Source organism: Ornithorhynchus anatinus, chromosome X5 (genome assembly GCF_004115215.2).
Source record: "Ornithorhynchus anatinus isolate Pmale09 chromosome X5, mOrnAna1.pri.v4, whole genome shotgun sequence".
NCBI classification, from domain to species: Eukaryota; Metazoa; Chordata; class Mammalia; order Monotremata; family Ornithorhynchidae; genus Ornithorhynchus; species Ornithorhynchus anatinus.
This window is the reverse complement of record NC_041753.1, coordinates 16428565-16454184: the sequence shown is the minus strand read 5'-3', so window position 1 is coordinate 16454184 and position 25620 is coordinate 16428565. Positions and strand designations below refer to the sequence as shown.

The 25620-nt window shown below is 42.6% G+C and overlaps 1 protein-coding gene across 1 annotated transcript in view; it reads right to left on the bottom strand.

The window, feature by feature from the left end:
• The window catches only part of KCNN2 (potassium calcium-activated channel subfamily N member 2), a 114479-nt gene that overhangs the window by 29863 nt on the left and 58996 nt on the right, over positions 1-25620 (bottom strand). Inside the window, exon 5 of the mRNA XM_029054937.2 lies at positions 2882-3023. Coding sequence (XP_028910770.1) covers positions 2882-3023 — 142 coding nt within the window. The remainder of the gene's footprint in view (positions 1-2881; positions 3024-25620) is intronic.

The window sequence follows — 25620 nt, the reverse complement described above, 5'->3', positions numbered from 1 at the left end:
TTTAGTACCTCCTTAAGCTCCTGACTTAATCCCTAGGATTAATTAGTTAGGATTAATTAGGTTATCACTTTAAACAGCTTTTCTTTTGAAGGCATTATTTATTTACTTGAATATATTCCCCTCTTTGGCTAAGATCAAGCCCTTGTTTTTCTCATCCTGCTGAAGTAGAACTTCTGTGTTCTTTGATGTGTGTATCAATATCTGCAGTGTTCCTTAAAAATTCATTCACTTTTCAACCAGGTACTTTAGAATTAATGTTTCCTTCGAGTGGATCCATTCTCTGCTGATTCACCACCTAAAGTAAGTATTTTTGTTTGGAAAGTTCATGCAAATACTATCTGATTACACTTAGAAGACTCATTTTTGCACTCAGGAGTAACTTTCAGACCTGTTTACCCTATTGCACTTGACCATTGTTATCTGGCTACATGCTTAAAAAAATAGCTATGATGTACTGCTGTCTGAGTCAGCATGGCACAGTGGATAGAGCATGGGTCTGGGAGTAAGAAGGTCATGGGTTCTAATTCTGTCCCCGCCACTTGGCTGTGTGGCCTTGGGCAAGCCACTTCACTTCTCAGGGCCTCAGTTACCTCATCTGTAAAATGAGGATTAAGAGTGTGAGCTCGGTGAGGGACAGGGCCTGTGTCCAACCGGATTTGCTTGTATCTGCCCCAGTGCTTAGTACAGTGCCTGGTATATAGTAAATGCTTATAATGTAGGCATAAGCCTAAAGACTTCAATCAGAGGCTGGGCCAGCCAGGTAATCCTTGAAGTTCATTGTACTCAGAGGGCACTCAATAAATACCATTACTACTGAAAAGAGAATGAATGAGTCTCTTCAAGGCAAAGCAAAAATCAGGGAACAATGAATGAACCATAACTGATTCAAGCGAGGATGGATTTGGCTTTGATTCTCATTACAACAGATGCAATCCCTCAGTCATAGCTACTTCATAGGCTGAAATATGGCTTTGGGAATTTTATTTCAGCTATGTCATTTCAACATTTCACAAGACTCACAGTTACAGAGCCTCTCTCATCACCGTTTTTACAAACAGCGTCCTTATTGAATGTACCTTGGGGACTCGTTAGGAGACCCTTCAAAGAGATTTCTAGCTCAGTTTTATTCATTCAAACATTAAAGTATGCTGTCTACTTTATAAAGAGAAAGGAAATGTCACTATATAAAAACAATTGGGGAAAGTATAATACTCTGTGCAAATTTTAGGCTTTTCTTTGCAAGCAATATAGATGGTGATGATAATTCTGAAAAGGTTTGTTATCTGATAGTATGTTTAAAAAAAATGTGACTTACCCCAAAATGAGATTGTTTTGCCAATCAGGGCTTTAAATTTGTGGGAACCAGGTTGCTGCTGGTGACCATAAAATTCTGCCTGAAGACTGTTGGCAGGACTTTCAGTCAGACATCTGTTTGGTTCAGCTTAGCTGTGTGCCAGACGGGCAGCTTCTGGGTAGAGTCCAAGCTGGGTGACATCTTTTAGAGCAAACTGTCCTGAGAACCAGCTCCTACTTTGAGCTCGGCATATCACCCAGCCTTAGGTGACAAGGCAGCACTGGTTCATCAGTGGGCACAGCCAGTTTGAGGGGAGAACCGTGGTTTGGCACTGTTTTGAGCAGGAGGGGAGGAATATCTGACATCCTTATCCTCGAGTTATTCTCTCCTGCCCCAATCAAATCCATTAGGCTCTAAGCTTGGCTAAAACTTTTGTTCTGAGTAATGTTTGGGCAAATACCAAAGAAGGACTACAGTGATATTTGCTATAGCCACACCAGTTACCATCCTCCATCCCGCCAAAAGCCTCCCCCACATCAGCCAGATAAATACTACTTTCTCTCCTAACCAATCCCCTTCCCTTCAGCTCTGGCCTGTTGCCAGGGACAGAGTGCACGAACCATGTGGGACCCGCCACAGTCCGGGTCAACTCGGCTCAGAAGACCCTGCCTCAGCTTAGAGGACCCTGCCTCAGCTTTAATAAGATGATAAGGAGAGAGATTCCCCAAACCTGCAGGGAGAGAAGCTGGAGGAGAGGATCAACCCCTCACCTATCCTCTCCTCCCCTTCCCTTGCTCCCCAAACCTTGGGCTACAAGGGACTTGACCCAGGTGGAGCCACACCAGTTACAAGTCCCAGAGAAAGCTCCAGCCTCAGGGCCCAGATATATTAATCCCCCATTAGCAATTGTTAATGGGAACGATGCCCAGGGCATGTACATTGCTCTGGACTGATCAGTCCAGATCAGTCCCGATAGGGTGGGAGAATGGTGCAGGGGAACAAGCATGGGGAGTAAAAAGGATCCTTACTGGGCGTGGATCTCAGAGATCCACAATTTCAAAAAGTCCCCATGCATTCACACACACACACACACACACACACCCCTACACCAGAGACCAGCCCCAGCTGCTGAACCGTCCAAGCCCTCAAATGTGTGTGGTGTGTGTGTTTGTGTGTATCTCTGTGGACACTTGAGGAAGAGACTGCCCACAGGACAAGAGAATGACTTTGACTGAGGCCAGGTATCCAGTAAACCAGCTATCCAATATCATCATAGGTAGTGTGACATAATAATGCCGCAGGCCACGTGGGGAGGTCTCACAAAATTAGCATCAAGGCCCATGGACAGGTTAGTGCCGTCCTGGCCATGGGGTAAGCAGAAGTCAGATCTCTTATGTACTTCTTTATTACACTGAAAAATTCTGTATGATTTCCTTTCTCTCAGTAGGATAGATTTCTTTAGATTTGTTTCTTGTAAAGCAGAAAAATTTGAGGTAATCTAGTCATCTTCGATGCATGTCTCCATCACCACTCAAGGTGCTGTTAACAGCAAATTAAAAACCAGTAAAAATGACAAAGTGTACTTACCATGATTCCAGTGAGTAAACAGACTCCTTTCCCACAGTATGTATTGGGAACCATGTCGCCATATCCAATGGAGAGAAAAGTTATTGAAATCAACCACATGGCTCCCAGGAAGTTGCTGGTAACATCCTGTTGATCATGATATCTGAAAAAAAAATACATGGTCCTTAATTAAACCATCTATACCCAAGGCCTCCAAGGTCAAACTTTTAAACTTTCTTTAGTTTCATGCTGACAAATTCTCGTTTTGAAACTAGACACAAATTATAGGTGGCTTATAACACTATCTGAGAATAGGCCTAGGGATCTAAGAGAAAGGGACCTCCTTCTCAGAATCTGAAGACCCCGCTGATTTCTGGCTCCACCAAGCAGTTAAATTGGAAACTGACATGCTTCTCTGCCTGGACCTTAATTTCACCATCTGTAAAATGAGAAGAGTACTGGTGCCTCCTAAATCTCTCAGGGAGATGAAGTAGTTCCTTCTCTTATGAGTGAGAGTCTCCTCTCGGTGTAGACCCTGACTGGTAGTAAATTAGGTATTTAGAGAAAATGTTGCACCAAATGGACATTCAGAGGCCTGAAAAAATAAATGTGATCTCCATAAACTCTTTACCAGGAGTGTCTTGTGACTTGAGTCAGGGAAGAATAGGGCTCACTGTTCCATTTTGGGATTTATAATAATAATAATAATAATGATTACTCAGGGATTACTCAGATATAAATATAATCTCAAGAATGTATGGATTATTCAATTTCTTACCACACAAATTATCAAGAAAAAGGAGTTACCACAAATCTGATATCTAACCTAAAACATGAAGTAGTATTTTAATTGCTTTAACAGATGGAGAAATTTAGGAAAAAAGCATTTTAGGTGTTGGACAAGACCACCAAAGGAACTATTCAAAGAGTAGAAATGAACAGATTATAATACTTACATCTATGTACAGGCCACGACTTGATTTCAGTTACCCTATTTGAGAGAAATAACAGTACCTACATCTTAGCCACTAAAAACCAATTCAATTGTGAGTCTTCTTTGGATGCAATTTCTACATGTGACGAGTTCAATAAATCTACCAGTTAATCCTCTTCCTTCCTAAAAATTGCTGTAGCTTTTTTCCAACCAGCCAAAGCCTGTGTGGAGAACTTTCCAGTTCAGCTCAAACTGCATCCTGGGAGTGCAGACTGGTACTAGGCCGGGACTCATTTCTGAGTAGAGAATCAATCTGGGCATGCACAGAACTGCATACAGGAGTGGATGTGCTTGTTGGATTCTGGAACTTGAAGTCACAGACAGGGCAAAGCGCTTCTCTGTCTGCATAGAGCAATGCACATATGCATGCTGAAAGCCACTGACCCCGTGACTGAAGGAGACCTGGCCCAAGCCCTACAATTCTGTGGCCCTGCCTGATCCAGCCTTGAGGGCCTGGGATTAGCAGGCTGCATCCAACCCATGCAGGGCTCTAGTGGACAACAACCCTAGGCTAGGAGCTGATTTCATGAAGCCTTCATTTACCACGAAAAACATTATTTTTCTAGGAAAAACTCTTCTGGGTGCTTGAGGTTTTGGACACTCCATGGTAAATAATCCTTCTTGCTTGTAAAAAAATGCAAAAAACATTACCACTTTCTCTTGGGAAGACTTTCAGAACCAGGTCAATATTACATTCTGAGCGTCTCGCTTGTGAATAGTTTAGGTGAGTTCATTAAAAACAAAATTACGAGCTCATACTAATTACCAGATTATTTCTCAACAACTCAGACACAGATATTAGGTTTATGAAGAAGGTGACACTCTCAGTAAGAACACCTCCAGCTTCTGAAACTGTGCCAGTCTCATACCTTTGGGAACTGTGGATACTCATTAAATGGGAAAAAAAAAACCCTTTCTAAACATGTATCTATTTCAAGCAGAGTCTGCAGGCCTTACTCTGTACCGCCTCTGTTCCATAGGGAGGCCGGCAGTAGTGACCCAGAAGTTGAGATCCAAGTTCCTCTAGCGCTTAGAACAGTGCTTGGCATATAGCAAGCACTTTAATACTGTAATTATTAGGAAGGTATGACTTAGTTGGAAATATCTACTAAAGATGGACATAATTGTCAAAGATGCCTGACAAGGGGGAGTTGAAAGCCTTTGTTTTAGCCCTTATCAAGCTGATTCCAGGTTAAAAGATAAATATCTTCACTTCCTTGGTTTGTTGGATGGCCATCACAAATACATCAACTTTATATGCTACTCAGTGAAGTTTGGCCTTTCTGTGAGCAGAAGCTTTTTTCTTGTCTTGATCGGTAGTCATGAAGAGTGGGGAGATTTGGGGGTTCATTTTCCAAATAAAATAACCTTCAACGTAGAAGTTTGAGTTGTCTAAACAATTTAGCTTTATGAAGCCCACAAGTCAGTACATTGAACGTATTGAAAATAAAGATTTCTTTGAGTAATATTATCTTTTCCTACCCTGAATTGCTTAAAATTCAAAATAGTTCAGTGGCCTTTTCTTGGGTGTGTGTTTAAGAACACAATCCGGAAATGCTTAAAGAACATACCCAAAAGGGAAGAAATAAAATGATGCAGTGCATGCCCAGTTGCATGGAGATAGGCTATTTCTATTTGAATCCCCAAGCCGAGGGGACTCAACAGTAGCTCAATTAGCATGTACAATCAGACATAAGGCTGAGTATCTACAGCTGAAACTTGTGCAAACTGATTCCCCTTTCAGCATGACTAATGTGGCATGTCCTTAATGTTACATGATGAATGCCTCAAACTTAATGTTGAAATAATGAAGTAATTTGTGGGTTATTTATTAGATTTTTAAAGAAAAGTATAAAAAGTCTAAGAAAAGATGGAGCGAGGTCAGAAGACAATTTACCCAAGACCTTTCAGAATGTTCCAAGAACAATCTGATATGAAGTCAGAAGTTTTTAATTGTACATGTCAAGTAGTGATGCATATTTTTTTCAAAAATTCCTGGAACCAACTTTCCTGTTGCTCTGACCCACAATTCCCAATGTTGTACCTCTCCCTCCCTCTCCTGATCTTCATAAGTCTGTTTCTGCAGAAAATATTCAACTGCCACCACAAACACAGATTACCATAAACAGCAAACTAAAAAGGGGCAGGAAGGAGAAAAGGGTAAATTATGCTTATTTTATATATTAACATAGCACCTTTGTTTTAGGCCTGCCTCATGACTTCTTTTGAATTCCCCCTGATTTTTCATAGGCATTGGGCAGGTGCGTTGTTACTCATTTTAAAGAAGTGGTAAACATGCATTAGTTCTAAAATACAAAAATATATTTTTTTCAAATCCCTGCCTCAATTTTCAATTTGGACTGAAACTGAAAGAGATTTGGTCTCTCTTACATACTGCTTCTCTGTGATGCAAAGCTATAAAAGGTCAGTAAAATTACCAGTTGTGTAGATTTTCTTGGTTCAAAAATGGCCAAAGATGATTTATTTATTTAGAAAGTAACTTTGGTTTGAAGAGAAATGGCAATATTTTCACTCTAGAAATACTAACAACTTTTAAAAAAAAGTCAGTAAAGATATAGGCTGTAAAAAAAAAGTAGGTTGTTTTTAGGATGCGTATGGTTTCTTCATCTTTAAATAATTTAGCTTAACATCAAACAACAGATTCACCCCAATAGAGGCCAAATAGAGTGATGTGCCCATATTGTTTCTAGGTTAAATGGTTCACTGAATAAAAGAGTTCCATTGCTCTGTCAATAATAACTGAAAAAGAATCACTAAGTGGTAAGCCTCAAGTAATTGCCTTCCTGTTATATGATAAAGGGGCCTGGGAGGCTGCAGGAGGAGCATCACACAGACATAGCATAAATGGAGTCAAGGACAGCATGGGTAGACAAGAATCATCTGCTGCCCGGATCATTTTTCTACAAAAACATTCAGAACACATTTCCCCCCGCCATCAAGACTCCGGTAGTTGCCCATCCACCTCTGCATCAAACAAAAACTCCTCACCACTGGGTTTAAAGCACTCAATCACCTTGCCCCCTCCTACCTAGCTATTCTCCTTATACAACCTAGCCCATACTTTGCTCCTCTAATGCCAACCTTCTCCCTGTACCTCGATCTCATCTATCTCTCTGCTGAACCCTTGCTCACGTCCTGCCTCTGGCCTGGAATGCCCTCCCTCTTCAAATCTGACAAATACTCTCCCCTCCTTCAAAGCCTTACTGAAGGCACATCTCCTCCAAGAAACCTTCCCCGATTAAGCCCTCTCTTCCTCTTCTCCCACTCCTATCTGCATTGCCCCGATTTGTTCCCTCTGTTCCTCCCCACTCCCAGCTCCACCGCACTTATGCACATATCTGTAATTTATTTATTTATATTAATGTCTGTCTCCCCCCTCTAGACTGTAAGCTCATTTTGGGAAGGGAATGTGTCTGTTTACTGTTGTACTGTACTCTCCCAGCCGCTCAGTACAGTGCTCTGCACACAGTAAGCACTAAATACGATTGAATGAATGAATAAATCTGAATTTTACTTCAAAGTGGAGGTTTCCGTAACAGTATGTATATTATTCCCAAGAGTACCAAACTTAAGAATTTAAAATTTATTAAGTATCCTTAGTGTGCTATGTGTCAAACATGACATACAGATGTTTCTACACTAATCCACTGTGGGCATTTTAAGAAACTGCCCCTATTGCTTTGTAAAAGCAGGGTGGTCCAAGGTTCCTATTGGAAAGTGGAGAATTCGGTTGCGGCCAGAAGCCACTAGGTGGCACTACCACACTATACTTTTACATCAAGGCTCTTTCTATTGCAGAGGCTTTTTTATTGCCATGCAGAGTCCTTAACACCCCAGATACCGAGTGCAGTTGGATGAATTGTTCCCTTCACTGAACCCCTGGGGCTTGCTGTTCTTCTAACAACCCCAGATGTGTGAGTCCTCATAGGGTGGAATCAGAAGCTACACTCCGTTTTGGATTAGTCCAGATATGTCCAGCCTAAATCAGGGTCTCGGGGTCAAAAGATTTCTAAGATGCTGGGTCATGATTCCACAACACCAAAGCATAAATCCCTTCTTCCTGAAGTGACTGAAGTGTGGGTATCCACTTTAGCCAAGTTGGGTCTCCCTCTGTAGCAAATCTTTTTCTGTAACTTTTGTTTTTTCATAGCTCCAATGCAATGGACCCCATGACTCCTGCCTCTCCCACCATGCTAGCCTCCCTCCTGTCTAGTGATCTCTGCCTCCTCAGGGTCACAAAGTCTGGGTCAAAACCTGGGGTTAGATTGGAATGGGATGAGGGAAAAACAGGCAATGACAGCAGAGGCAGCATGGCTCAGAGAAGATGCTCTTCCTCTCTCTCCTCTCCCGATTTATGTTTGGCAGAAACAGAGTAGAGAAAGTAACTGTACTAAGAGAAGGTTCCTGTATTCACTCCCCTGAAGGGTAGGTAACCTGGGCACTTTTTCTCCAGGCCACGACTTCCAATCCTCATCCAGACCTTATCTTTTGAGAGTGCCCACATCACTGGAGTCAGCCACATCCATCTCTCAGGGGCCTTCTAGTCCAGGAATGATCCAAGGCCAATAATAATAACTATCATTATTATTATTACTGTACTTGTTAAGTGCTTACTATGTGCCAAGCACTGTTCTAAGTGCTGGGGTAGATACAAGTAAATCAGGGTGGACATAGTCCCTGTCCCACATGGGGCTCACTCTCTTAATCCCTATTGTACAGCTGAGGTAACTGAAGCCCAGAGAAGTTAAGTGACTTTCCTAAGGTGACACAGCAGATAAATGGTGGAACCAGGATTAGAACCCAGGTCCTTCTGGCTCTCAGGCCTGTACTCTATCCACTAAGCCACACAGGATAACAACAGATCCTTACCCCATATCAGGCCTATTTTTGCCCAAATTCACAATCCTTAGGCTGTCTGAAACCAAACTGACTTCTTAAAACCAAAGGACAGAGATCCACTCACCCCACTGGCATTCAATGCAGGTTTTTCACAGGATATATTAGTCATTCTTCCAACAGTAGTACATTCTATAGGGGTGATTTCTTAACTGTACAGCTGTAGTTACTATAAGCTGGTAGCCATTTAGGAAACAGTGCCTGAGTCAGGGTACTCAGCAGTGCTTCCCCCAAATTCACTTTACCAAGTAGCTCTAAACATAACCCCAGGGGAAAAAAATTATCACTGGCTCCATGGGCTTACATTCTGGGAGATAAACTTATAAATATGGGCCCGTGCCATGCTGTGCCAAATGAAGGAGGTATTTGCTAAGCATTTTTTCTCATTTTCCTTCATTTTGCTGGGAAGGACAAGGAACTCGATGAACAGGAGAGGCCACAGATGAACTGGAGCATTGAGGGGAGTGAATAAAGAGAAGGGGTAGAGAACAGGATTGAAAGAGATGTATAGAATGGAGAAAACAGGAATAAAAGGAAGAGTTGAGGGATGGAAGGAAACACCTGGAAAGAGATAGGGGTAGGGAAGAGGAGAAAGAATGTACTTCCACTGAGAAAATGGTGTCCCGCTCTTAGGCATATAATGTCATCCTCACTGCCAGCATTTCTGTTCCTGGGAAATAAGGACAGGTGGGTCACTTATTTAGCATCCTCCACACACAGTCATCAATCATGTATTTTAAAGAACTAAAATTGGCAAGGTGTTTGTTTTACAATGTAAGCCCGCTGGAGCAGGCAATGAGTCTTTTGGATTAATGTTTTCAGGCCATTCCCAGAGGCCTGAAAACTGCAAAATACTTGAGGGGGTTGAATTTAATAAATAAAAAAACAAGTCACAAAAGCACTTGGAAGGTCACCTGAAAAGTTTCCCCTTGCAACTCCAAAAATTAGCTAATTATGACTCCTGCTAATTGAGCTGTTCATTATTCAACCCAATCCGCTAAATATCTTGTACGACCACACACATAAAGTGAACTAAAGCATGGACCTACCTCAACTAGGAGGATTCATGCAGATGTAATGTAGTTCACCCAAACATAAAATCTCTAATTTGATGCAGGCAAGCAAAAGTATCACTCATCGACCTGACCATCAGTGCAAAAACCCCTATTTGTTTTCTGAAGGGCTAAGAAGACGTTTCTAATAGCATTTTTTTTTCTGTTGGAAAAGACCTTTAAGAATCAAAAAATGGGGTAGATACAAGCTAATCTGGTTGGATACAGTCCATGTCCCACAAAGGGCTCACAGTCTTAATCCCCACTTTACAAATGAGGGGCCAGAGGGACAGAGAAGTTAAGTGACTTGCCCAAGGTCACCCAGAGCACAAATGGCAGAGCCAGGATTAGAACCCAGGTCCTTCTGACTCCCAAGCCCATGCTCTATCCACTAGGCCACACTGCTGACATGTCTGCCATGTCTGCTGTGTGACCTTGAGCAAGTCACTTTACTTCTCTGTGCCTCTGTCAAAATTGGGGATTAAGACTGTGAGCCCCATGTTGGACAGCGACTAGGTCCAACCTGATTATCTTGTATCTACCCCAGTGCTTGGTGCATAGTAAATCCTTAACAAGAACCATAAATAATATGGAGTAAGGATACAGAGGTGCAATTTATCCTCTCCTTGGGACATCCAAATGACTTAAGTTGGTATTGGGAATTAATATTCAAGTGGAGTAGGCAGGCATATCATGCTATAGGGACTAATGTGTACTTGGAAAGAAAATTATCTGGAGAGTTTGAAAGGGTGAAGGGACAAGAAGGGGGACAAAGAGAGTATTTTAAAAGTGGAGTTACACTTGTGCTAATGTGGGAGCAGAATCTGGCCCTTTTAGCTCCATATTTCCATTCCCCCAAGCCATTTTGTTCCCTTCCCTCACTCCCCAAACCAATCCTTCCTGGGGAATATAACCTCCACCAGAAGTCAGAAACACCCCAACACCTGTCCTCTGTAACCAAGTAAGGCTGAGAAAGCCAGATTGAAGGACACATGGGTATCTGAATGAGGAAAGGGAAAGAAGATTAGTTGGATAGATAAGAAAGGGAGAGAAACATTAAGTTGAAGAGAAAAATAGGCCAAGAATTAGGTGAGAAAGGGAGACATAGAAGGGAACATGAGGAACAGAGAGAGGAAGAGCAGCAGAATAAAATTAAGAATCAGAGGAGACCAAGAACCAAAGAGGGGCACTTGGAAAATCCCAGGATGAAAATACTAAGAGAAATACAAGAAGAAAAAAAGTCACATAAAGAGAAGGAGAAATCATCTAACCAACCTAGGCAAACAACAGGTGTTTATACTAATTTATATACAGTATCATCATCAATGGTATTTAATAAGCACTTACTATGTCCTAAACACTTGGGAGAGTACAATACAACAGAGTTGGCAGAAACATTCCCTGCTCATAACAGGCAGTATTCGTTATTTATCATATAAATTTAAAAGTTGCAGTTACTTCACAGAATAAACAAAGTTAGCTAGAAAAAAGTGACAATTGAGAACAGGTATTTACTGACCATCATTAGTTCTTGCCAATTAGAACTTTACTGATGAAGCAAATAATATATCATAAACTCATTATTCACTTTTTATAGTACTACATCAAACCTCCTCACTGATCCTATTGCCTTCTGTCTCTCCCAGCTCCCGTCCATTCTTTACTCTGCTTCCCGCATCACTTTTATTAAAGACACCATTCTGCACAAGATTCCCCTCTCCTCAGAAACCTCCAATGGTTGCCCATCCCTCTTCTTCATGCCTTCCCCACTGTCTGGAAATCCCTTTCCACTTCATCTTTGTCAGACCACTTCTCTCTCCATCTTCAAAGCCCTTCTGAAGTTAAATCTCCTCTAGGAGGCCTTCCCTTAGCATCTCAAATGTCCCCATTTTGTATCCCTCCAACTCCACTTCTTCTGAGCCACTCCCTCAACTCTCAACTCCCTTCTGAGCCACTTAAGCCCTTAAATACTCAGAACCCCTAACCTGTAGCCCTTATGCACATATCTTATACACTTTATTTCTTCCACCAATCTGTAGTTTAAGTGTCTCTTTCCCCAGCTAGAATGTCAGGCCCTGAGGGCAGGGATTATGTTCACTAATTCTATCCTACTTTCCCAAGCCCTTAGTTCAGGGTTATACCCACAGCAGGGGCTCAATAAATACCTGTTGACTAACTGATTGATTGATAGTACACATATAACATTACCAAACCTCTCTCCCTTCCCACACCCAGCTGGTCTTATTTAAACAATTGAGTTTGAAAAGTTGGAGGAAAAAAGGAGGAAGACAAAAAAGAATATTCATCTTGTTTTCCTCAATACCCAGTACTGTATTTGTGGAAGTTTAAAGGGTGTCTGTTTCTGCCCTTAAATCTTTATTGCTTTCAATAGCAATAAAGGAAGCCCTTAGAGACTGTGGAAACAGGTGCAACTTGCTCTGTGGAACCAATTTTCTTAGGCAAAAAAGGCTCTTGCTGAATACAGCAGCTGCAATTTCCAGGTGGAATTCGTAGTCCCAGCTGGGTCTTCAATGAGAGTGAGACTGACTTTTGCCACCATAACAAAATCTGGAAGTAGCAGCCAGAGATTTTTTTAGGTGAAAATGGCCTCCTTGCTCATAACTGATTGACAGGCAAGGGACAAGCAATCTGAGACTTAACTAGTGACATCCAGTCACCCAAAGGCTGGACAGTTGCAATGTCTGTCCCTCCTGCAGAGAAAATAAACGCCCTGTCAGTAATCCCTTTTCCCTGAAAATCCAATCCAAATAGTCTTGTTAAACCATAACGATTTAAAGTACTGGGGGCCTCTAAATGTGAAACATGTCAAGATTCAGACAAGATTCAGTATCCAGTGATTTTAACTAGTGATGAGAATTCTCTCACCAGATTAAGTCTTTAAACTGCTAAATGCCTTTTCAGATGCAGCAGGCAGATCCATCGAATACATTTGGATGGGAAGCAGTGAGCAGCCTCATGTTTTCAGAAGTCCTTCTCGTGTCTGAGATCAGTTCATTTCTTTATGTGAGTAGACCTCTCCCTTAGGATGTCCATTTGCTTCAATCCAGTTCTACAGAGGATTATTCCCTCTCACAGGGCAGTTCCTTGTTCTCATACCTGGAGTCACGGAGATCAAAAAGAACTTCAGGCTGCCCTTTCTTCTGATCTGGGGCATGCTTTAGAGGAGTTTTTCCAAACTGTTCTCCCATGTCTATTGAGTTTAGCTTCCCTGAAATTACCCCCAACAGAGGTGACTGGGGGTGTGTGAAGAGGAGAGGAGACGAGGTAGGTGAAGGAGGACTGTTCAGTTTTTCTTTTTAAATTCCTCCACTTCCATTTCATGTATCTCTGAACTCCAAATGACTTACACATAGAACCCAGAAAGGCTGCATTTCACCTCCAGCAACTCTCAAGCTGAAGCACTTAGAAAGGGAAAATATTGAGCATTCCAGAGCCCACTCTTTTTTTTGGACAAGAATAGTTTTCTACCTTTCACACAGCATAAATCTATGTTAAAGATGGATAAAGGGCACCTTGAGTCTGTCTGGAAAACAAAAAGTAAAACATTTGCCATTTGGCAGAACATTTTTAAATTATTGGTGAATTTTAGTTTGTTAGTATACTGAGCCATGTCAAGTACTACTTTGTCCTTTTAATTGTATTTTATCCCCATACCAAGTGAAATACACCATTTATTTTTAGATGGATAACTGACGAGCCTGTGACCAGAGGTAGAAATTTTCACTTGAGTGGGAAATGACATGGGGTGGAATGGGCAGAATGTTGGAAAGTGCCATATTGGGGACAAGGCTACTCAAGTCCTCAGCACAGTGCTTTGCACCAAGTTTAGCACTCAATAAGTAAGAGAGGGACGTCTCATACTTAATAAAGTGCTGGGTAGCAGTAGGTGCTCAACAAATACACTTAAATGAACCAGCTGAGCTTCTCTGCTGTGTGGTCTCCTCCTCTTCCTTCACCAGTGCCCCTTCTCTCATGAGCCTCAAAGGGCTCTGGGGCTGGACCAGAGGCTCCAATCACTCTTGGCCCCAGAGAGCAAGCAATCTGGAACTACTGCAGAGACTCTTTCATGTCCTGTGGGGTTGGACAGTCTCCCTGCCCCCTCCTGGCCTGGTGCCACCACTGCCTATGTGCTGCTGCCATCATCAGCCAAGCAGTAAAGACACATGACAGGAAACTGGTGTGTAAACTGTCTGACCATGCGTATTTTAAACAACTTCTGCAAGGGCTTCAGATGGCTCGAATTAATGGCCTCTGGGGCCAGGGATGAGAGGGAGGAGCCTCTGCTCTGGCCCTCAAAGCCTGATAAGGGTGACTGGAACACCCCAGGTCCTGGGCCAGACCAGGGTCCAAGTCCCTCTGGCAGGGGCAAGAGGTGGAGCCAAAAGAAGTCATTAGCCTTTTATGGTATTTGTTAAGTGCTAACTATGTGTCAAGCAGTGTTCTAAGTGCTGGGGTAGATACAAATTGATCAGGTTGGGCACAATCCCTGTCCCACATGGGGCTCCCAATATAAGTAGGAGGGAGAATAGGTATTGAATCTCCATTTTATAGTTGAGGAAACTGAGGCACAGAGAAGTTAAGTGACTTGCCTGAGATGACACAACGGGCAAGTGGCAGAGCCGGGATTAGAACCCAGGCTCTCTGACTCCCAGGCCCGTGTTCTTTCCACTAGGCCATGCTGCTTCTTTTTAAATAGCCTCTCTTGCCGCTATGGAATTGATGCCCCTGCTTGGGACTAAATCTTTATACTGCTCAATAAAGAAACTTACAATTTAGAAGCACTAGTTTTCCTGGAAAATGAAACTTAATATGCAATATGACTGTGCTTTAGCAAACATACCGAAGGGGATCTTACCAGCAATAAAACATATACATATTTAACTAAATAAAAATAATGCAGAAAGGAAAATATGTTTTCTGGAAATTGGATTTTGGTGACTGAGATACAATACTTTCCTACCATAACTCAGTGTGGATTTCAATTTGTTTTCCATATAGAGAAGCAGCAGGGCCTAGAGGAAAGAGGATGGGCCTGGGAGTCAGAAGGACCTGGGCTCTGATTCTGACTCCACCACTTGCCTGCTGTGTGAGCTTGGCTGACAACTTCTCTGTGCCTCAGCTCCCTCATTTGCAAAATGTGGTTTCAGTATCTGTTCTCCCTCCTACTTAAACTGTGAGCCCTATTTGGGACCTGATTATCTTGTATCTAAGCCAGTGTTTAATATGGTGCTTGGCACATAGTAAGCACTTTACAAATATCACAATTATTATTATAATATAATTGTATTGCTTCAATTACATTCTGTGTTGTCATTTAGTGAAATTTTGTTACTGAAGATTTCCATTTTTATAAATGGAGCATTTCAATGACAATCTACTAGGACCTAAGGTAGGGCTGTGCATTCTGAGGGTGCCCAATAAGTGCACAATGATGATGCAAATATGGATTTTATATTGGCCAAAGGAGAAAAAACATCCATTTCAGAAAAAAAATTCAAAAGTTCCATTTCTTTTAACAGTGGAAACATTTGCTGTCTTATTTTCAATGTAACAAAAGGGGAATTGACTACAGTGGTTTCTGTTGCAGTTTTTAGAATCACCCAAGAGCCAATCATTTAGGTAACCAAGCCTAACTGAACATTCATGTGTTTATCTGTTTATCTTTCCATTTATCTATTTTCTCGCTTTTTTTTCATTTATGCTATGCTGTTACTCTTTTATTTTAACAATTTATGTTGGCTTGTCTCCTCCATTAGATTAAGAATTATTCTAGGACAGGGACCACTGTCTTTTCCTTCTATTGTCTGCTCCCAAGCACCATGTATAGGGTTCTGCACCCAGAAGATGCCCACTACATGCTGATGATTACAATGAAATGTATCATCACAGTAGAGGCCATTTTTTTTTACATTCTACAAAAAAGGATGAAGTATTGGCTGTGCATAAGTCTTTTCAGTTACATCTGAATGCATGGATTTTATCTACAAATGTCACTTAGGGATATTATACTCCAAGTTAAGCCTACAGGCAGTGAACTGCCCTTAAATTGAAAAAGCGGGCTTAATATCCTATATGCTAGCTTTCTTTTAACCTGCAATTGGGAAAATTTCTCTTCCCTCTGGTGCTTCACAACCCACCCCCAGAGGATATACACTACCCCTACTCTTTTCCTTCTTCCCTACTTCCTACAGCTCCAGGGAACTACCAGGCAAGGGACTAAAAAGAGAGAACAAAAAGGAAAAGATGTAAGGAAAATTAGAGGGCAACCAAAGGCCGAGCAATAAGCCTTATGGTCAGCTGGCCATGCCGACTCCCAGGGCAGGCATTAGGCAGGACTAATAGTTCCTGACTCCAAAGGCATTCTCCTTGTCTGCAGAGGGAAAACCCCAAAGACATTTGTTTGACCCCAGAGGTTTGTTTCTCATTATCTATCTTTGGGCCAAGACAAATAACCCTTCTGTAAAAATCCTCTCTGAAATACATTGCCCACTGTCCAAGAAGTAGTTGATCAAGATACTAAGATTAATCCACAATGATATACCTGGCTGCATCAATCAACCAATCAATGGTATTTCCTGAGATTCCCCCTGCATGCAGAAAACTGTGCTAGCACTTGAGAGAGTACAATCAAATAAGTAGACTATAAGCTCGTTGCTGTTGTATGGTACTTTCCCCAGTAATAGTAATAGTAATTATGGTTTTTGTTAAGTGTTTACTATGTGTTAGGCACTGTCCTAAGCCAGAGAAGCAGCGTGGCTCTGTGGAAAGAGCACGGGCTTTGGAGTCAGAGGTCATGGGCTCGAATCCCGCTCGGCCACTTGTCAGCTGTGTGTCTTTGGGCAAGTCACTTCACTTCTCGGTGCCTCAGTTACCTCATCTGTAAAATGGGGATTAAGACTGTGAGCTCCACGTGGGAGAACCTGATTCCCCTGTGTCTACCCTAGCGCTTAGAGCAGTGCTCGGCACATAGTAAGCGCTTAACAAATACCAACATTATTATTATTGTTGGGGAGATATAAGATAATTGGGTTGGACACAGTTCCTGTCCCACATAGGGCTTCCAATCTCAATCCCCTTTTTACAGATGAGGGAACTGAGGCACAGAGAAGTTAAGTGACTTCTCCAAGGTCACACAGCAGACAAGTGGCAGAGCTAGGATTAGAATCCAGGTCCTTCTGACTCCCAGGCCCATACTCTACCCACGAATCCACGCTGCTTCTTTGCTTAGGACAATGTTCCGCATCCAGTAAGCACTCAATAAATACCACTGATTGACTAAGTAGAATCGGCATCAGGATCCAAAGGGCCTTGTTTGATCTTTTCCCCATTAACTATGCAGTAAATCAGGGCTGGGTACTTAGTCCACTGCTGAATGTATTGAGAGCAAAGAAGCAGATTCTTACTAATTCTCACAATCAGAATGAATACCAACTCTATAAAAATTTCTAAAGTAGACTATTCACTAGAGACAGAACAAACTACCTGAGGGATATTTGTGAGAGGATTATTAATATGTCATCTGCCATCGTATCAGCTCAGGCATACAACATGATCCCCAAACCCCTTCATTCTCCCATGAGGCACTGTCTCATCATTTAAGTCTGGTACCAATGATGAGTGCTAACTGTGTATTTTGTGAGACAATACATCTACTGCACACTAAGGGCACACTAGCTGTTGAACTCACAAAGCAATTTGGTTATAAAACTCTCATAAGAGGAAAACAATGGTTACTGCATGGGAGCTAGTGGTTTCTCACTCTGTTTGCTAGCTTCGGTGGCCATTCGGAGGCCAGCAGGGACTCAAAGGCTTTATGGAAAAAGCTTTTTTTTTTTTAAATCACTGAAGGAGATTTGAGAGAAGAGGGGCATGTGATGGATAAAAGCAGGCTGCTAGAGAACACAGTGAGAAGAAAGGGAGTGGGCATGTTTTGGCTATTTAATTTGAATGGGTAAAAGAATATCATCCTAAAAAGTGGCTGCTCCGTATTAAAATGTACATCTATTGGTTGAGGAGAAAATAGAAATAGCTTTACTACTGCAGAACCAAGCCAACAATAAAAATAAGCAACTCCTGCAAGATATAGGAAAATGACTAAATGTTGAGCTTTCCACAATGCAGTGAATTTAGGACTGCCAGGACATGCTTTTTTTTTTTTTATTTGTTCATTCATTCATTCGATCATGTTAATTGTTAAGCACTTACTATGTGCCAAGCACTGTTCTAAGCGCTGGGGGGGCATACAAGGAAATCACATTGTCCCACATGGGGCTCATAGTCTTAAACCCCATTTTACAGATGATGTGACTGAAGCACAGAGAAGTTATGTGACTTGCCCTAACTCACACAGCAAACAAGTGGCAGAGCTGGGATTAGAACCCACAACCTCTGACTCCCAAACCCAGGATCTTTCCACTGAATTCTGCCCAATCCTGGGCACACCTACCCAAAGGACTAACAAGCTCCTACCTAATCAGTCAAATGTCTGAAATCCTGCTGGAGTTTGAGCCCAAATAGGGTGGGGACAGGTGAGGGGTGGGGAAGCTGACAAAGGGGAAATTGCAGCCATTTTTGGATCTCTGAGGAAATCATCTAATCAGCCTCCTCTCAAAACTGGGAATTAGGAAAAAGCATCACATTGATCAGAAACCTACATGTCCTAATTTTGATGATCTTCAACAGCCCTTGCAAGTTTCTGAAAAATCCATCAATCAAGGGTTTTTATTGAGCACTCATGATGTGCAGGGCATTGTACTAAGCCCTTGGGAAAGTACAATACGATAGAGTTGGTAGACATACTCCCTGCCCACAAGGAGCTTACAGTCTATGAAAAGTATTCCCCCTATGCCCCGACCCTTCAAATTACCTTAAGATTTGAGAGCAGTTGAGTACAGTGATTGTCAGTAGTAACTGTGAATCTTTTCATAGACATTTGTTCACAGATATAAATTTATTTTACCCTTTGCAAATCAATCAGTGACTTCCCTATCACCGTGGATGGTACGACCATCCTTCCTGTCTCTCAGGCCCGCAACCTCGGTGTCATCTTTGACTCGTCTCTCTCGTTCACCCCACACATCCGATCTGTTACCAAAACCTGCCTGTCTCACCTTTACAATATCGCCAAGATCCGCCCTTTCCTCTCCACCCAAACGGCTATCTTACTGCTACAGGCTCTCGTTTTATCCCGGCTAGACAACTCTGATCTCCCTTCCTCCTCTCTCGCCCCGCTCCAGTCTATTCTTCACTCCGCTGCCCGGCTCATCTTCCTGCAGAAACGACCTGGGCATGTCACTCCCCTTCTTAAAAACCTCCAGTGGTTGCCTATCAACCTCCGCTCAAAACAAAAACTCCTCACTCTAGGCTTCAAGGCTCTCCATCACCTTGCCCCTTCCTACCTCTCCTCCCTTCTCTCTTTCTACTGCCCGCCCCGCATGCTCCGCTCCTCTGCAGCCCACCTCCTCACCGTCCCTCGGTCTCGCCTATCCCGCCGTCGACCCCTGGGCCACGTCCTCCCGCGGTCCTGGAATGCCCTCCCTCCTCACCTCCGACAATCTAATTCTCTTCGCCTCTTCAAATCCCTACTTAAAGCTCACGTCCTCCAAGAGGCCTTCCCAGACTGAGCTCCCCCCTTTTTCCCTCTGCTCCCTCTACCCCCACCACCTCTCCGCAGCTAAACCCTCTTCTCCCCCCCTTTCCTTCTCCTCCTCCCCCTCTCCCGTCCCACCCCCTCAGCACTGTACTCGTCTGCTCAACTGTATATATCTTCATCACCCTATTTATTTTGTTTATTTTGTTTAATGAGATGTACATTACCCTGATTCTATTTATTTGCCACTGTTTTTATGAGATGTTCTTCCCCTTGACTCTATTTGTTGCCATTGTTCTTGTCTGCCTGTCTCCCCTGATTAGACTGTAAGCCCATCAAAGGGCAGGGACTGTCTCTATCTGTTGCCAACTTGTACATTCCAAGAGCTTAGTACAGTGCTCTGCACATAGTAGGCACTCAATAAATACTATTGAATGAATGAATGAATTTATTGAGTGCTTACCGTGTGCAGAGCACTGTACTAAGCACTTGGGAAAGAGTCTACACTGGAGTCAGACATGATCACTACTCACAAAATGCTTACAGTCTAGAGGGGAGGCAGACATTAAATTACAAATACGTACATAAGTGCTATGGAGCTGAGGGTGGAGTGAATATAAAGTGCTTCAAGGGTACATAGATGACACAGAAGGGAGAAAGAGTAGGGAAAATGAGTGCTTAGTTGTGGAAGGCCTCTTGGAAATGATGTGCTTTTAATAAGGCTTTAAATGTAAGGAGAGTGGTGGTCTGTTGGATATGAAGGGGGAGTTCCAGGCCAGAGGGAGAACATGGGCAAGGTGTCGGCAGTGAGATAGATGAGATTTAGGTATAGTGAATAAGGTGGTGTTAGAGTGAAGTGTGTAGGTTGGGTTGTAGTAGGAAATCAGAGAGGTAAAGTAGGAGGGAGAGAGATGATTGAGGTTTTTTTTAGAGTTAATGGTAAAGAGTTTCTGTTTGATGTGGCAGTAGATTGGCAACCACTGGAGGTTCTGCTAGTTGTGATGGGAAATGCCTTGTCATTTCCAGTACCTTTCATGAAGTTCACTCAGGACCTAACAGAACCGTTATTTTCACATGAGATGACAGTCCCAGGTGACGATTGGTGAGGGCCACTGAATGGCAACTCCTTCCATTCACTCTCACAATTTAATAGGTTTTGGATTGACCTGTGGGGGTGTGGGTTTGGGCCAGGGCCAGGCTAAGGCTTCTCTTCAGGTCCAGAATGGTATGAGGAGGTCCAATCTGCCAATGGAATGCTAGATCATTTCTGGGAATCCTGGAACAAATTGGTCCTGCATACCAAACCATACCTCTGTGTTAGCCCTGGAACCAATCCAAGGCCAAGCCAAGGCCAGGCCCGTTTGGTAGTTTGGGGAGATGATGGAGGGCTGTCATCTTCACTACTTAACTGTGAGGTGATTGGGATCGACATAATTTTGTTGCTAGAATCAGGTCACCTTCCCAAACAAAATTTGAACTCCCATTTAGAACACTGATATGCTTTCTATCAGAATAACGTGGCCTGAAGTGACACACTCATTAATTTTCAAATATGTTAGTCATCTGTTCTCTGCAAGAAAGGGTGCATACAATAAGTTAAACAGCTGTATGCCTCCTTTGGTGGGCTGACAGGCTGAGAAAGGTGAAATGAAGGATCCTTTTCCTGCTTTTGCTAAATTGAAACAGAATAACTGTTAGTTTTCTTTTTTGGCAGAACATTTTTTTGCCCAGCATGTTAGCAAGTATATGCCAGTTGAGGCCCTCATGTCAAAACTGCTGTGGAGGCCCTACACCAGAAAAACAAAAACCTGGACAATACCTGGAGAGCTATCTTTAGGGAGAAAGAAAAATTACCTCAGAAAAACCCCTAACCAACTTTTTCAGTTCATCCTGTCAACCTCTAGCCTGTAAGCTCCTTGTAGGCAAGGATCAAGTATACCAATTCTCCCATGGACACTGCAGACAGTAAGTGCTCCCTAAATAGCATTGATTGACTCATCCAAGGCTTTTAAACTTCTCTGAGACATTTCATCATTTCCTTTTTCCATTCATTCTGTTTTCAATTTGGAAAAGCCATCAGTTTCCTTGAGATGAACAAACTCTGTAAGATGGTGTTTGTTTAAATCTATTTAAACCTGTTTGATTAAACTCGTTGGGAGGAGTTGTTGTGCCAGTTGGATTCGTTTTTTCTTTCACTGGATTTAGAAGTATAAATGCCTTAAAGTCAATCAATCAATCAATTGTATTTATTGTGCACTTACTGTCTGCAGAGCACTGTATTAAGCGCTTGGGAGAGTACAATAACAACAGGGTTGGCAGACACATTCCCTGCCCTCAACAAGCTTATAGTCTAGCAAGGGAGACAGACATTAATGTAAATAAATAAATTACCAATATGTACATAAGTACTGCAGGGCTGAGGGAGGGGCTTGCCCTCACTACCTCACTGATCTACTACAGTCCAGCCTATACACTTTACTCCTCTAGTGGCAGCTTACTCACTGTGCCCTATCTTGTATATCTCACCGCTGACCCCTTTCCCACGTCCTCCCTCTGGCCCGGAACTCCCTCCCCCTCTATAAATGCCAGACACCACTCTTCCCACTTACAAAGCCTTATTAAGATCACATCTCCAAGAGGCCTTCCCTGACTAAGCCCTCTTTTACCTGATTCCTTCTCCCTTCAGCGTTATCTATGCACTTGGATCTGTACCCTTTGGGCACTTGATAGTCACCCCAATCCCAGCCCCACAACACTTTTGTCCATATCTGTAATTTATTTATATCGATGTCTGTCTAACCCCCTGGACTGTAAGCTCATTGTCATTAGGGAACGTGTCTACCAACTCTTTTGTATTGTACTCTCCCAAGTGCTTAGTACAGTGCACAGCATACAGTAAGTGCTCAATAAATACCATTTATTGATTAAAGGGGGAGGGAATGGAAGAGGGATGAAAGGAAGAGAAGAAGAGTAAAAGAGGGGAAGGAAGAGGGAACAAAAGGTGCAAACTGCAGAGTGCTTCACCAGGCACTGGGACCAGATTCTCTTCAATTCTGCCAGCTTGCCTTATGCCCGCTCACTAGCATGCCCCACAGGACTATACAAATCCCATCTCCAAGGCTGCCATAGCTCCAAACTTCCAACCCTTGCTCGTACCAAGCTGCAGTGATGCCAAACCAACCCAGCCCCCATTTGCACCCCAAGTTCCCCAATCTCTCTTTGTGCCATGAGGACTCCAGCCAGCACTCAGCTCCCACTCAGGCTGCGGAAAACCCATGCCTCATTTGCTCCATGAGACCTCCAGCCCCAGATATCAAGGGACAAGAGGAAGAGCCACCATCTTGTCTCCTCCTTCAATTATTTTCTAATTCCAAAGGGGAAACAGGCTAGCTAGGCTACTCTTCTTGCCCAAAAAAATATGGGGACAAAGCCAATGATGTCACCAGAGACTGAACATGTATTTTTAAAGGCTTGAAAACATCACATAGATGTACTTTACAGCCCAAATATAAACTGTAGGACAAAAGTTTGAACATCTGAGGGTTTCATCATATAGGCTGTCTCGGACTACATGTATCTCCTGGAGATAAATGAGAGGAAGCAGGATCCAATAAGAAATCCCGAATATGGGAAGATAAAACTGCTTTTAATGAAATTTTACTAGCTTAAAATATTTTTTCTGCCTTTCATCCTTTTAAGTGCCTTTCTCTTGAGCCTCACATTGCCTGTATCCCAAAGGTACTTCACAGACCCAGGAGGCAAATTCACATAAAGCTTAAATCCCAGTTGCTGGCAATTTTTCTGAGTGAATTTCCCCCGTAGGCTCAACACACACACACATTAACACTGTATACTTGATACAGTTGGTGGAGGCAGCAATGGATTGTTTTTCAAATATGGTTTGGGGCTACATCAATCTAAATAGCTATAACTCCTTTTTAATACATAATACATTATTTACCTTTATGGCTGCTATTGCAGGATAAAATCAATACCTAAATGCCAAGTGGTAGGGGATGCAATGGATAAGCACAAGGTCTGGTGCCAAAATTGCTGTTTTGGGAATTGAGCTGCCTTCCCACAAAGTACTAGTGGAATAGAGGATAGAGGATCTGTACAGTCTTGTGGAAGGGGTCAGTGGTCCTGGGTTCTAATCTTGTCTCTACCACTTGTCTGCTGTGTGACCTTGGGCAAATCACTTTACTTCTCTTTGCCTCATTTGCCTCATCTGTAAAATGAGGATTAAGACTGTGACCCCCGTGTGGGACAAGGACTGTGTCTAACCTGATTATCTTGTATCTATCCCAGTGCTTAGAAGGGTGCTTAGCAGATAGTAAGCACTTAAATGCCATAAATTAAATAAAAGGAGGAATGGATGAGAAAAACTGTCAGAGGAATGAAAAGCTGCTTTTTAAAAAAATGCAACACCACATGGAAGGAAGCGTGTACAAATCCATTCTGGCTTATCAGTCCCCCTACAGACAGGTTACTCCCCAACACATAGTCTACATTTTACTGCAACTGTTAACACATGGTGTCAAGAGGGCAAGAATAAAATCTACACTGTGTCATGGGACAAAATTAAAACTTTCAAAGAATGTATTTAAACACCAATATATGAGGCAAAGCAAACATTCCAGAGAATAGATTTTTTTAACCTATGAAAAGAAAGTAAGGTTGCTTAAATATACAGTCAGGAAACCTTGCAAGGGAGATGGCTTTTAAGGAAAATCACATTCTTGTTCTGCACTTTGAATGGCATAGGAGTGAAAATAAGTCCTGTTCTCTGCCCACTCTGGGTGGGGATGGTCCACGGCTTTTGCATGTGAATATGACAAAACTCCCAGTACTCTCCCAAGCGATTAATACAGTGCACTGCACACAAGCATTCAATAAATACAATTGAACAGACACTGCACATCCCGCAGGCACAGGGTGTGTGCAGACTAACCCACAATTGCAGGCAGAGCCATTTGGAAGTGGGGTTGGAAGGAACGCGAGGGGCAGAGCTGCCAGAGTCATAGAGAACCTGCTGGCAGTGCCTCGGCTGCCTTGATGCTCCTTCGGGGGCCACCAGAGGTATCTAATTTAATGGCATGTGCCTTGGGTGTGCAGGACTCAGGGCAGCCGGGGAATAATAATTAATCATGGTACTTGATAAGTGCTTCTTATGTGCCAAGCACTGTTCTAAGCGCTGGGGTAGATGCAAGTTAATCAGGTTGGATACAGTTCCTGTCCCACATGGAGCTCACACTCTTAATACTCATTTTACGGCTGAGGTAACTGAGGCCCAGAGAAGTTGTGACTTGCCCAAGGTCACACAGCAGACAGGTGGTGAAGCTGGGATTAGAAACCAGGTCCTTGTGACTCCCAGGCCCATGCTCTATCCGCTACTCAGAGGGCACCCCCAGTGGGATTCAACCTAGGTCAGAGCAGATCCTGATAAGCAGGAGACATATCAACTCACCATGTAGCTTCAGTGGGTGTATAGCTATGCTTCCTTTCCTGATGAATTGGATTTTATAACATTATTTAGTTAGCATTTAGTATAAATAATAGTTGCAACCACAATAATGATATATTGCTTTTCCATAGCACTTTTCTTCCAGAGTCCTTTTTGCAATGGTTTTATAGGACAAATTTATGATTATACTTCCAACGACCCCACTCCACAGAGCATGCTGGTTCCAGCAGCCATTCGGCAGAGGGATATTGGATTGCCTGAAGCTGTTGTTAAAGGCAGAATTGAAGAACACTCCATGACAGATCTAAACTCCAAACCAGCATGTGAATCAAAATCATTTCTGGCCCTGTTGCTTTGATGAATCCTTCTAAAAAATGCACCACAAAGACCAATGTCTCATACATCCATTCTGATGCTTTCAATCCCTTGCTCAGAGTAGCCTTTAAGAAAAAGGATATTTCCACAGGGGTGTCTAAGTTTCAGTTTAGCACAGGAAAAAAGACCCACACTGTGTTAGGTGAAACCTCACTAAAGGAAATTGCTTTCTATGTCTGTTTACAGTAAAACTAAGGGATGGATAAGAATGGCAGTTTTAGCTACCTACACATCTAGAGCAGGCTACAACAAAATAAGTCATCATATCATTAAGAAAGTATCTAGTGTCTATTTTGGGCAAAGAACTGTACTACACCCATAAACTTAAAAAGCCCTAGATTTCATTTA